This window comes from Rhinatrema bivittatum, chromosome 4 (assembly GCF_901001135.1).
Source record: "Rhinatrema bivittatum chromosome 4, aRhiBiv1.1, whole genome shotgun sequence".
In the NCBI taxonomy this organism is placed as follows: domain Eukaryota; kingdom Metazoa; phylum Chordata; class Amphibia; order Gymnophiona; family Rhinatrematidae; genus Rhinatrema; species Rhinatrema bivittatum.
Window position 1 is genome coordinate 277,511,695 of NC_042618.1, and position 12,087 is coordinate 277,523,781.

At 52.4% G+C, this 12,087-nt stretch overlaps 1 protein-coding gene across 1 annotated transcript; it reads right to left on the minus strand.

Annotated features, from left to right (window-relative positions):
- Nucleotides 1-891: 891 nt before the first annotated feature.
- Nucleotides 892-3,486, minus strand: LOC115089399 (SKI family transcriptional corepressor 1-like). The gene is made up of 3 exons (XM_029597491.1): nt 3,168-3,486; nt 2,398-2,960; nt 892-1,431 (listed from the first exon to the last, which is right to left on the minus strand). The coding sequence occupies exons 1-3, from the start codon at nt 3,484-3,486 to the stop codon at nt 892-894; spliced, it is 1,422 nt and encodes a 473-aa protein (XP_029453351.1).
- Between the last annotated feature and the right edge of the window lie 8,601 nt (nt 3,487-12,087).

Here is a 12,087-nt window from a genome sequence, read left to right on the forward strand (position 1 = left end):
CGAGAGCTCTTCCGGCGGTTCCTCCGGGAGGAGGAAGAACGACCGCGCTCACCCTCCCTCCCACCCCCCGCAGGGCGTTGGCCCGCACTGACGGGTGCCAGGCCACCCGGGGCAGGGAAAGAGGGATAGGGAGGGCGAACTAAAGAAAGAAGGGAGGGGATGGGAGAGAGGAGGGGAGCGAGAGGGGGAGGAACGGAAGGGAGGGGAGTGGAAGGGAGGGGAGAGATAGGAACGGAAGGGAGAGGGGTCTGGGGAACGGGAAAGGAACTCGACAGAGTGGGCCCGAGGGCGACCCGTTCCGAAGGGGGAGAAGGGGACGGAGGCAGAAGGGAGAGGACCTCCCCCTCCTCCAGTTCAGAGAGAGGGGGAGAGGAAGGGGAGGGAGGAAGGGGGTGGAGAAGGCCAGACAGAAGCTCCGTCAGGGGCAGGCCGGAGGGCCCTGCGGCCCGGTCGGGACCCCGCCAAGACGGGGCCCCTTCCGGAGGCGGAAGCTTGACCGGCCCCACCACCTGCGGAGCCGGGGTAGGAAGGGCAATAGGAGGGGGTTCAGGGGGCAACACCTCCACGGTCCGAGGTTCCTCCGCCTCGCCCACCGAGCCGTCCCCCTCCGTCTGGACGGGAGGGGGGACCACGATGGAGACGTCAGGTTCGGTGGGGGTCGGCGGAGGGGGCTCCCCGGCCGGGGGCAGCAGCGGCGGAGGGGGCTCACCCGCCTCCTGCTGATCATGAGGGGGCGGCAGCGGTGGAGACTCACCCGCCTACCGCTTGCCAGGAGGGGGCGGAGGCGGCGGTGGCAGGGGTTCTTGTACCGGCGACTGGGAAGGGCGGGTCTCCGGGGAGGCAGTCGAAATACCTCCCACGGGGAAGGGCGGGGATGATACTACCTGTCCCTCACCCTCGGATCCCACCTGGATCCCGCCCGACGGGTCCCCGGTGTTTTCCCCGCCATCTGGGGAGACCCCCGCTTTCTGGGGCCTCGGGGCTAATCCCCGGGGCCGACTCTAGCTCCCCGCCCGGAAGACCAGGCCGAGGCTCCGAGGGTCCGTCCCCCTCGCCCACGGCCTCTGCGGCGACGACAACCGCTTCGTCGACTGGCGATGGACTCGGGAGAGAAGGAGGGGGCACCTCGCGGGCAGGGCGGGGTTCCGCTAAGCTAGCTGTCGGGGGTGACAGGGAGAGGGCCGGCTTCGCTCCCGGGTCGAGTCCCTCCTCGTCCGAGGAGGGGGCGGCCCAAGGACCGTCACCCGGGGCCTCTCCCCGCGTGAGCCTCCTCCGCTTCTTGGTCAAAAGAGCGGCGGCGCCGGCGCGCTCCGACTGGGAAGCGGGCAGAGGAGGCGTGGGCGACACCTCCATCTCCTCCAGCAAGCTCACGCAGTCCTCGCTGACCAGAGGGAGAGACGAGGCCGCCTCGTCATCCTCGCGGTCGCCCACCTCCACGAAACAGGCGGGAGATGGGGGAGGTGCGGAGTCGGAGGCGGGGGCTGGCCCTAAGTCCCTATCTATGGGGCCGTCCCCCTCGCCTCGTCCTCATCCTCCTCGCCTTGTCCTCATCCTCCTCGCCTTGTCCTCTCCCTGATCTATGATAATAACCGGGGCCTCAGAGCTCCCCTTGACAGGGGGCTCCGGGATGATAACAGCAGTGGGCCGCGGCCCGGGGGCGACCGCGGGAGGGACCGGGGGATCGGCGACCCCTTGCTGGTCACCAGATGGTACATGGAGACCCCCGTCTGAAGGGGCAGCCGCCCTCTCGGCCCTGGCGCGGGCCCTCTCCCTCTTGCGCCGCTGCCTGGAGGAGAGCGGCACAGTCATGGGGAGAAGGGCCTCGGGGTCGGGCCCGTCAGGTCCGCGACGGGGAGAACGTCGGCGGCGGCCGGCTGAGGGGGTGCGGCGATGGTAACGGCGGATGCCGCGGTGGCGGTGGAGCCCTGTCGGTCTCGGGTAGGGGCAGACACGGGCGTCGTGGTCCCGCCCCGGGTGGACGCCCTCGGGGGAGCCGCGGCTTCGGCCCTACGAGGGGTGGCAGCATCAGGGGGTGCGTCAGTGGCGGAGGGTCGCGCCGCCGCCCTCTCCCGCCCTGAAAGCTGGGAGAGGTGGCCGGGGCACTCCCGGAAAGAATGCCCCAGCCTGCAGCCATGCTGGCCCGGAGAGCCCTCCGCCGACCAATAGATTTTAAAAGGCACCCCCTGAAAAGTGACAAAACGCCACCCCTCGGCCCACATCACCTCCGCCGACAGACGTATCCACGCCTGCCGACGGTAGGAAGACACGTGCCGCAGCTCCCGCTCCCGGTGTCCCGCCGGGATGGCCTTGACGGGGGTGGTGAAGGCCCCCCAGGACACCGAATTGGAGCTGGAGGAGGGCGTCCGGGATGTGGGGCGGGACGTTGGAAAACACTACCCGCGTCCCTTGCCCCACAATGGGCTCCACCGCGTGGTACACCCCCTCGACGACCAGCCCCTCGACCACGGCTTTGTGCACCGAGGTGAGGGACCGGACGAACAGCACGACCTTCCCGTACATTCTCCCCGCCGCCACGACCTCCGTGGGCCCGACCAGCTTGGCCAGGGCGGCCGAAAAGCGGAGGGGGTCGGAGGTGACCAGCTCTTGGCAGCGCAGGCTGTGCCGCATGATGATGCCAGTGGAGCCCGCCGCCACCACCGAGGAATAAGGATCCAACGACAGGGCGGGACGCCCTCCGGCGCTCGATGCCTTTGCCGCGGCGACGGCGGCGTAGCTGGCCTGCGCTGCCATGGGACGGGGAGGGGGGGTGGCTGGCGGAGGCGTCGCGGGGCCCCCAGAGGTTGTAGGGTCGGTCGAGGCGATGGCCGGGGCGGAGGAACCGCCCCGGCCATCGCCTCGGTGGCGAGGGGGAGAGGAAAGGGCGCCGCAGGAAGGGCGGCGGACGCAGCGGGCGCGGCAGCAGCCGCCTTGGCTTGCCGCGAGGTGACGCTCGCCGCCCTCTGCGGCAGGGGAGGAGGAGGAGGAGGAAGAGCAACGGGTTCGACCCGCGGGGGACGAAACGGGTTGCCTTTTGCCCAAGAGGGGAGGGGGGCGACGAAGGTCCCGTCCTCCGCCACGAGCTCGCTAATGGGGGTGAAGGGGAAGGGGGTAGGTGTGGCCGCCAGGGAGCCTCCAGAAGAGGGTAGGGGCGAGGCGATGTGCTTCACCTTCCTCGCCCTCTTGCCGGCGGGTGTCGCGCCTGCGGCCGACGCCCGAGGGGGCAGGGGAAGGAACGTCAACCTCCGGAGAGGGACGGGGCGGGGGGTGGGAACCGGTGGCGGCGGGGGCAGGAGGGCCGTCCCCCTCTACCCGGGGAGGCAACAGTGGAGCAAGGACGCACGCCGCCTCCCCCATAAGACGAGAGGGGGTGGCGGTGATGACTCGCGAGGCGGCCTCCTTTTCGCCGGAAGGGGGGGGGACGGGAAGGGGCGGAGCTCCAACCTCTGAGGAGGGGCGGGCAGGCACGGGGGCAGGAGGCTTCCCCATCTCCGCCCTGGAAGGCGAAAACGGGGCCAGCACACTGGCCGCCACCCCTAAGAGACGAGAGGGGTGGGCGGGGACGGCGTGCCGAGGCGCACCCTCCTGCGGTGCTGCCGCCTGAGATGGATCGGAGGGGGGAGGAGCATCGGCCCCCGAGGAAGGGTGGGGTGAGGGGAGCAAGCGAGCAGGCGCGGGAGCGGGAGGGTTCGCCACTTCCGCCTGGGAGGGCGAAAAAGGAGCGAGCACGCTCTCCGCCACTCCCAAGAGGCGAGAGGGGGCAGTGAAAGCAGGAGGAGCAGTATCAGAGACAGAGGCCATGTTGAAGACAAAGAGGGAACAAGAAAACCAAAAAGGAAAAAGACAAAGGCAGGTAACAAAAAAAAAAAAAAGGTGGCACCAGTCGTCCATTGCTCCTACCATGTGACAGGGGCCGACCAATGGCACCGGTAGCTCCTGTGAAAAAGCTATATGCCTCCATAGCCAAGACTGGTCATAGTGTGCATGCGACAATAATATCCCAAGCACTCCTCAAAACTGGTCTGTATGGTAGAGTGGTAAGAAAGAAAACCCATATTAAATCCCATTTGAAATATACAAAGGAACACTCTGGGTACTGTAGTCATGTGACAAGTTTTTTGGTCTGCTAAAACTAAAATAGAATTTTATGGCCTGAATGCAAAGGGTTAAGTTTGGTGCAAACCCAAACAGCACATCTTCCAGAGAACACCATCCTTACTGTGAAGTATGGTAGTAAGAGCATCATGTTATGAGAAATGGGGTATTTGTCAGGAAGGGACAATGAATGGAGAAAAGAATAGAAAAATTTAGGAAAACCTGTTGCCCTCTGTGGGAAAGTTGAAAATGGGACAGACGTTCATATTTCAGCATAGCGCTGAAGTGGCTAAGGAACAAAAGGGTAAATGTCCTGGAGTGGCCCAATCAGAGCTCTGACATCAATCTAATCAAAAATCTATGGCATGACTTGAAGATTGCTGTTCATTAATGCTTTCCAAGGAACGTGACAGATCTTGAACATTCTTGAAAGAAGAATAGTCTAATATTGACAAAGCTAGGTATGCAAAGTTGGTTGAGATGTCTCCCAACAGACTTGCAGCTGTAATAGCTGCCAAAGGTGCATCCACTAAGTATTGACTCAGAAGGGTGGAAACATATCCAACTGGATTTCAGTTTTGTTCTTAAGATACATATGTACTTTGTCCCCCAATAAAACATTTTTGGCCCTGAAAGATGTGGAGCACAGTGCATTGATGAATGGAAATAAATTAATTTAAAAGATATCTGAATTTAAGAAAGCATGGGATAAATACATGTGATCTCTAAGGGAGTGTTGAGAATTATAAAGCTAAATTAATTGGGTGGACGGGCAGACTAGATGGGCCATAATGTCTTTTTCTGTCATCGTGTTTCTAAACACAAGCCTGATGCATTTGATATACAAAACGTAAAAAAAAAATGTTCAAGAGCATATAGACTATAGTTGTATATGTGCAAAACTTGATGCTAGTGTTGGGGCAAACATAAGAACATAAGAAAATGCCATACTGGGTCAGACCAAGGGTCCATCAAGCCCAGCATCCTGTTTCCAACAGTGGCCAATCCAGGCCATAAGAACCTGGCAAGTACCCAAAAACTAAGTCTATTCCATGTAACCATTGCTAATGGCAGTGGCTATTCTCTAAGTGAACTTAATAGCAGGTAATGGACTTCTCCTCCAAGAACTTATCCAATCCTTTTTTAAACACAGCTATACTAACTGCACGAACCACATTCTCTGGCAACAAATTCCAGAGTTTAATTGTGCGTTGAGTAAAAAGAACTTTCTCCGATTAGTTTTAAATGTGCCCCATGCTAACTTCATGGAGTGTCCCCTAGTCCTTCTACTATCCGAAAGAGTAAATAACCGATTCACATCTACCCGTTCTAGACCTCTCATGATTTTAAACACCTCTATCATATCCCCCCTCAGTCGTCTCTTCTCCAAGCTGAAAAGTCCTAACCTCTTTAGTCTTTCCTCATAGGGGAGTTGTTCCATTCCCCTTATCATTTTGGTAGCCCTTCTCTGTACCTTCTCCATCGCAATTATATCTTTTTTGAGATGCGGCGACCAGAATTGTACACAGTATTCAAGGTGCGGTCTCACCATGGAGCGATACAGAGGCATTATGACATTTTCCGTTTTATTCATCATTCCTTTTCTAATAATTCCCAACATTCTGTTTGCTTTTTTGACTGCCGCAGCACACTGAACCGACGATTTCAATGTGTTATCCACTATGACACCTAGATCTCTTTCTTGGGTTGTAGCACCTAATATGGAACCCAACATCGTGTAATTATAGCATGGGTTATTTTTCCCTATATGCATCACCTTGCACTTATCCACATTAAATTTCATCTGCCATTTGGATGCCCAATTTTCCAGTCTCACAAGGTCTTCCTGCAATTTATCACAATCTGCTTGTGATTTAACTACTCTGCACAATTTTGTGTCATCTGCAAATTTGATTATCTCACTCGTCGTATTTCTTTCCAGATCATTTATAAATATATTGAACAGTAAGGGTCCCAATACAGATCCCTGAGGCACTCCACTGTCCACTCCCTTCCACTGAGAAAATTGCCCATTTAATCCTACTCTCTGTTTCCTGTCTTTTAGCCAGTTTGCAATCCACGAAAGGACATCGCCACCTATCCCATGACTTTTTACTTTTCCTAGAAGCCTCTCATGAGGAACTTTGTCAAACGCCTTCTGAAAATCCAAGTATACTATATCTACCGGTTCACCTTTATCCACATGTTTATTAACTCCTTCAAAAAAGTGAAGCAGATTTGTGAGGCAAGACTTGCCCTGGGTAAAGCCATGCTGACTTTGTTCCATTAAACCATGTCTTTCTATATGTTCTGTGATTTTGATGTTTAGAACACTTTCCACTATTTTTCCTGGCACTGAAGTCAGGCTAACCGGTCTGTAGTTTCCCGGATCGCCCCTGGAGCCCTTTTTAAATATTGGGGTTACATTTGCTATCCTCCAGTCTTCAGGTACAATGGATGATTTTAATGATAAGTTACAAATTTTTACTAATAGGTCTGAAATTTCATTTTTTAGTTCCTTCAGAACTCTGGGGTGTATACCATCCGGTCCAGGTGATTTACTACTCTTCAGTTTGTCAATCAGGCCTACCACATCTTCTAGGTTCACCGTGATTTGATTCAGTCCATCTGAATCATTACCCATGAAAACCTTCTCCATTACGGGTACCTCCCCAACATCCTCTTCAGTAAACACCGAAGCAAAGAAATCATTTAATCTTTCCGCGATGGCCTTATCTTCTCTAAGTGCCCCTTTAACCCCTCGATCATCTAACGGTCCAACTGACTCCCTCACAGGCTTTCTGCTTCGGATATATTTAAAAAAGTTTTTACTGTGAGTTTTTGCCTCTGCAGCCAACTTCTTTTCAAATTCTCTCTTAGCCTGTCTTATCAATGTCTTACATTTAACTTGCCAATGTTTATGCTTTATCCTATTTTCTTCTGTTGGATCCTTCTTCCAATTTTTGAATGAAGATCTTTTGGCTAAAATAGCTTCTTTCACCTCCCCTTTTAACCATGCCGGTAATCGTTTTGCCTTCTTTCCACCTTTCTTAATGTGTGGAATACATCTGGACTGTGCTTCTAGAATGGTATTTTTTAACAATGACCACGCCTCTTGGACATTTTTTACTTTTGTAGCTGCTCCTTTCAGTTTTTTTCTAACAATTTTTCTCATTTTATCAAAGTTTCCCTTTTGAAAGTTTAGCACGAGAGCCTTGGATTTGCACACTGTTCCTTTTCCAGTCATTAAATCAAATTTGATCATATTATGATCACTATTGCCAAGCGGCCCCACCACCGTTACCTCTCTCACCAAGTCCTGTGCTCCACTGAGAATTAGACCTAAAATTGCTCCCTCTCTCGTCGGTTCCTGAACCAATTGCTCCATAAAGCTATCATTTATTCCATCCAGGAACGTTATCTCTCTAGCGTGACCCGATGATACATTTACCCAGTCTATATTGGGGTAATTGAAGTCTCCCATTATTACTGCACTACCAATTTGGTTAGCTTCCCTAATTTCTCTTAGCATTTCACTGTCCATCTCACCATCTTGACCAGGTGGACGGTAGTATACCCCTGTCACTGTAGTCTTCCCTGATACACAAGGGATTTCTACCCATAAAGATTCAATTTTGTATTTAGTCTCATGCAGGATGTTTATCCTGTTGGACTCTATGCCATCCCGGACATAAAGCGCCACACCTCCTCCCGACTGCTCCTCTCTGTCATTGCGATATAATTTGTACCCCGGTATAGCACTGTCCCATTGGTTATCCTCTTTCCACCATGTCTCTGAGATGCCAATTAAGTCTATGTCATCATTTACTGCTATACATTCTAATTCTCCCATCTTACTTCTTAGACTTCTGGCATTAGCATACAAACATTTCAAAGTTTGTTTTTTGTTTGTATTTTTATTCTGCTTTTTATTTGATAGGGATAAGTTAGAATTTTTTAGCTCAGGTGAGTTTTTAGTTACAGGCACTTGGACTACTTTTCTAATTATTGGAACCTCACTGTCGGGATGCCCTAATTCTAATGCATCATTAGTATCCTTTAAAGATACATCTCTCCGAACCATGCGCTGCTGAGTGACTGTCGGCTTTCCCCTTTGTTCTAGTTTAAAAGCTGCTCTATCTCCTTTTTAAACATGATAGTAAGTCTTTTTAAACATGATAGTAAGTTCTAGTTTAAAAGCTGCTCTATCTCCTTTTTAAACATGATAGTAAGTCTTTTTAAACATGATAGTAAGTCTTATGGATACATCAGAGAAAAGTGTTAGAAAATCAAGTACAGTAGTGAAAAGGAAGAGGTATGTTCTCTTTTCAGCAGAAAGGGGAGAAGCTTACAAATCGTGATCACATTGCTGTCATTGCTATCTTTAGCGTGGTTTTTGGCAGACTATCATTTTCAAGCACAGAAAGATACTACTCTAAAGCCGTAAGCTGAAGTAATGGGAATGGCTAAACATCTCACTGCTACTTCTTGTGACCTTGAGTAAGTCATTTTTCCTAGCTTGTAGCCAGATGGACTCAGGACCAGTGGGTATTGTGCTCTTCTGCTAGCAGATGGGAGACAGAGTCAAATTTCAAAGCTGACGTCACTCTAGATATACCCCTGCAGTAGCCTCAGCTCTTCAGTATCTCTCTGTCTCCTAGCAGATGCAGACCCTATCCCACACACTAGAATAGTGTTAAGAATTACAGCAAAGAAGAAACAAAATTTACCTTAAAGAAAATCGAGCCACGCTCTCCTGCGGAGAATTCCTGAGGTGATCTCCGATATCCCTCAGAGGTGTCCCTTAGTCCGGTAGCCAGTTCTTGGCGTGGACTTAGCCCTCAGGGTGACTGAAAGGCAGCGGGTGCAGAACCGAGTGCGGCGGTGAAGGTAATTCCCTCTCCCCCCGCAGCTGGAGACCATCCGGCACACGATCGGTAAGCGCCAAAACCAGGTAAGAAAAAAATCTTTAAATTCAGGTCTTCGGTCTCCAGAGCTCAGATTGCCATACTGAATTCTTCTTCCAGCGAGGTTAAAAGGCAGCACTGATCGGGTTGAGCAGCCATGGTTAGGCTAGGCCCCAATCCGGTGCAAGGGTCCTCACACGTGGAGATCTTCGGGAGTCGTTGGTGCCATCTTCCCTTCTCGACCAGCGGTACGCATGGGGCAGGCAAGTCAGCTGATGTGTCTAACTTGCATGCGTCCAATACAGATGCGCACACAGCTACACGCACGCATTGAAACTGGAGGCAATGACACCGGCGCCCAAGAAGGCTAGAAGGCACTCTTTGCACAGCCTGCCACATAAGAGCTGCGCAGCCTGAATTGGAGTCCTGCTGTGTCAACATTGCAAAGAAGCCCAGGGGGAACCAAAGCCTGGTCCCTTACTGTCAGGAGATGGTTCCAGAACTAATGACGATAACTCCCCGGATCTATGCATCTCCAAGATGGCTTCCCCACAAGATGGCACCTCTGGGGCCCCTACTCCAACTCCCCCTGGACAAGTGCAAGGTATTACACATAGGGAAAAATAACCCTTGCTGTAGTTAATCAATGTTAGGTTCCATATTAGGAACTACCACCCAGGAAAATGATCCAGGCATCATAGTGGATAATACTTTAAAATTGTGCTGCAGGGGTCAAAAAAGCAAACCGAATGTTAGAAATTATTAGGAAGGGAATGGTTAAGAAAACGGAAAATGTCATAATGTCTCTGTATCGCTCCATGGTGAAGACCGCACCTTGAATACTGTGTACAATTCTGGTCGCTGCATCTCAAAAAAGATATAGTTGCAATGGAGAAGGTACAGAGAAGGGCAACCAAAATGATAAAGGGGATGAACAGCTCCCCTATGAGGAAAGGCTGAAGAGGGTAGGGCTGTTCAGCTTGGAGAAGAGACGGCTGAGGGGAGATATGATAGAGGTCTTTAAGATCATGAGAGGTCTTGAATGAGTAGATGTGAATCGGTTATGTACTAGGGATGTGAATCATTTTTTGACAATTTAAAATATCGTCCGATATATTTTAAATCGTCAAAAATCGTTAGGGCCACGATACAATACCAATTCCCCCGATTTATCGTCAAAAAATCGTAAATCGGGGGAAGGGGGAGGGCAGGAAAACCGGCACACTAAAACCCCCTAAAACCCACCCCCGACCCTTTAAATTAAATCCCCCACCCTCCCGAACCCCCCCCCAAATGCCTTAAATTACCCTGGGGTCCAGTGGCGGTCCGAAACGGGCCGAAAACCGGCACCCTAAATCCCCCTAAAACCCACCCCCGACCCTTTAAATTATATCCCCCCCTCCCGAACCCCCCCAAATGCCTTAAAGTACCCTGGAGTCCAGCGGCGGTCCGAAACGGGCTCCTGCTGTTGAAACGTGTTGTCTTCAGCCGGCGCTATTTTGCAAAATGGCCGCCGCAAAATGGCGGCGGCCATAGACCAACACGATTCGCCCGCAGGAGGTCGCTTCCGGACCCCCGCTGGACTTTTGGCAAGTCTTGTGGGGGTCAGGAGGCCCCCCCCAAGCTGGCCAAAAGTCTCTGGGGGTCCAGCGGGCGTCCGGGAGCGATCTCCTGCCGTGAATCGTTTTCCGTACGGAAAATGGCGCCGGCAGGAGATTGACTGCAGGAGGTCGTTCAGCGAGGGTTCCGGACCTCCGCTACTCAGTCTGAAGGCAATAACTCCATTTCCCATGCCCCAACAAAATACGGGGTGCTATTCCATCTATTTTATTGTTCCCAAGAAGGAATGATCTTTCCAGCCCATCTTGGATCTCAAGAATGTCAACCGCCATCTGCGGGTACTATACTTCCACATGGAAACTCTTCGCTCCGTAATAATGGCAGTACAATCGGGAGAGTTCTTAACCTCCTTGGACCTCTCCGAAGCCTACCTTCACATCCCAGTCCCCTGCTATGCATCGGGGTTTTGTCTGTCTTTTCAATAATTTTCTCTTTGTAGAACCCAACTCTTTTCCCGCCTAGACCCCTTTGTGGGTAGGCTGCCTCACAGGCAAAAGGGAGAGAGGTGGTGCTTTCAGCACGGGGAGGTTTCATGCTTTGTTCTGCTCAGAGAACCTATAGCTTGGGATTCACCCATGTGTGAGGACTACCAGGATGGTAGTCCTCGGAGAAAGCAGAGTTGTTTACCTGTAACAGTTGTTCTCCAAGGACAGAAGAATGTTAGTCCTCATGAAACCCACCTGCCTCCCCTGGGAGTTGATTTCTCCATGAATTAGCTATATTATGGACTGAGGGATTCTGCCTAGGGGGCAGGATGATGACTACAGCTGCACATGCTCAGCAGGCAGGGCCGGTGCAAGGGGATTTTGCTCCCTAGGCGAGCCTTCTCCCTTTCACCCCCCGGGTCGCACCACCACCCCCTGGTCTCGGCCCCGACTCCTACCTCATTCTTGATCACGCCCGCCGACTATGTGGTTTTCTGGGTCACGAGCAGTTTGGGCACTGCTCGCGGCCTGCCAAATCTCCACTCCTCTTTGCCACCGCTTGCGGCCCCATATGGCTTGCACCCAGTGGTGCACCAAGGTTCTCCAGCGCCCGGGGGCCAATGCATTTGTGTGCCTCTCCAGCATCCCCCCTTAATCCTTCTTGTACTAATGCTTAAGGTCACAGAAAATCAGTGGTGTCTCTAGACAGAAGAATTATTGGGGGGGGGGGGGGGCCAAAATGACATTTCTTCATCACACCCACATCTATAGCATGGATCCTGCTTTAAAACTGGTTATAAAAAAAAAGTGTTAATAAAAAAGTCCGATGTTTCCCTTACAGCTCATCATACTAAAAGATATTTTCAAATTCTGGTGTCACCTCACAGTAACAGCAGCACAAACACCTTCCACTGCCAGGCACATTGTGAACTAACACAAAACCCCACAAAAAAGACACTCAAAATCTATACTGCAATCCCATCGTAACATAACAGTAATAACACCAAGGACTCAAACAACAATAACCCTAACTGTGAAAAAGC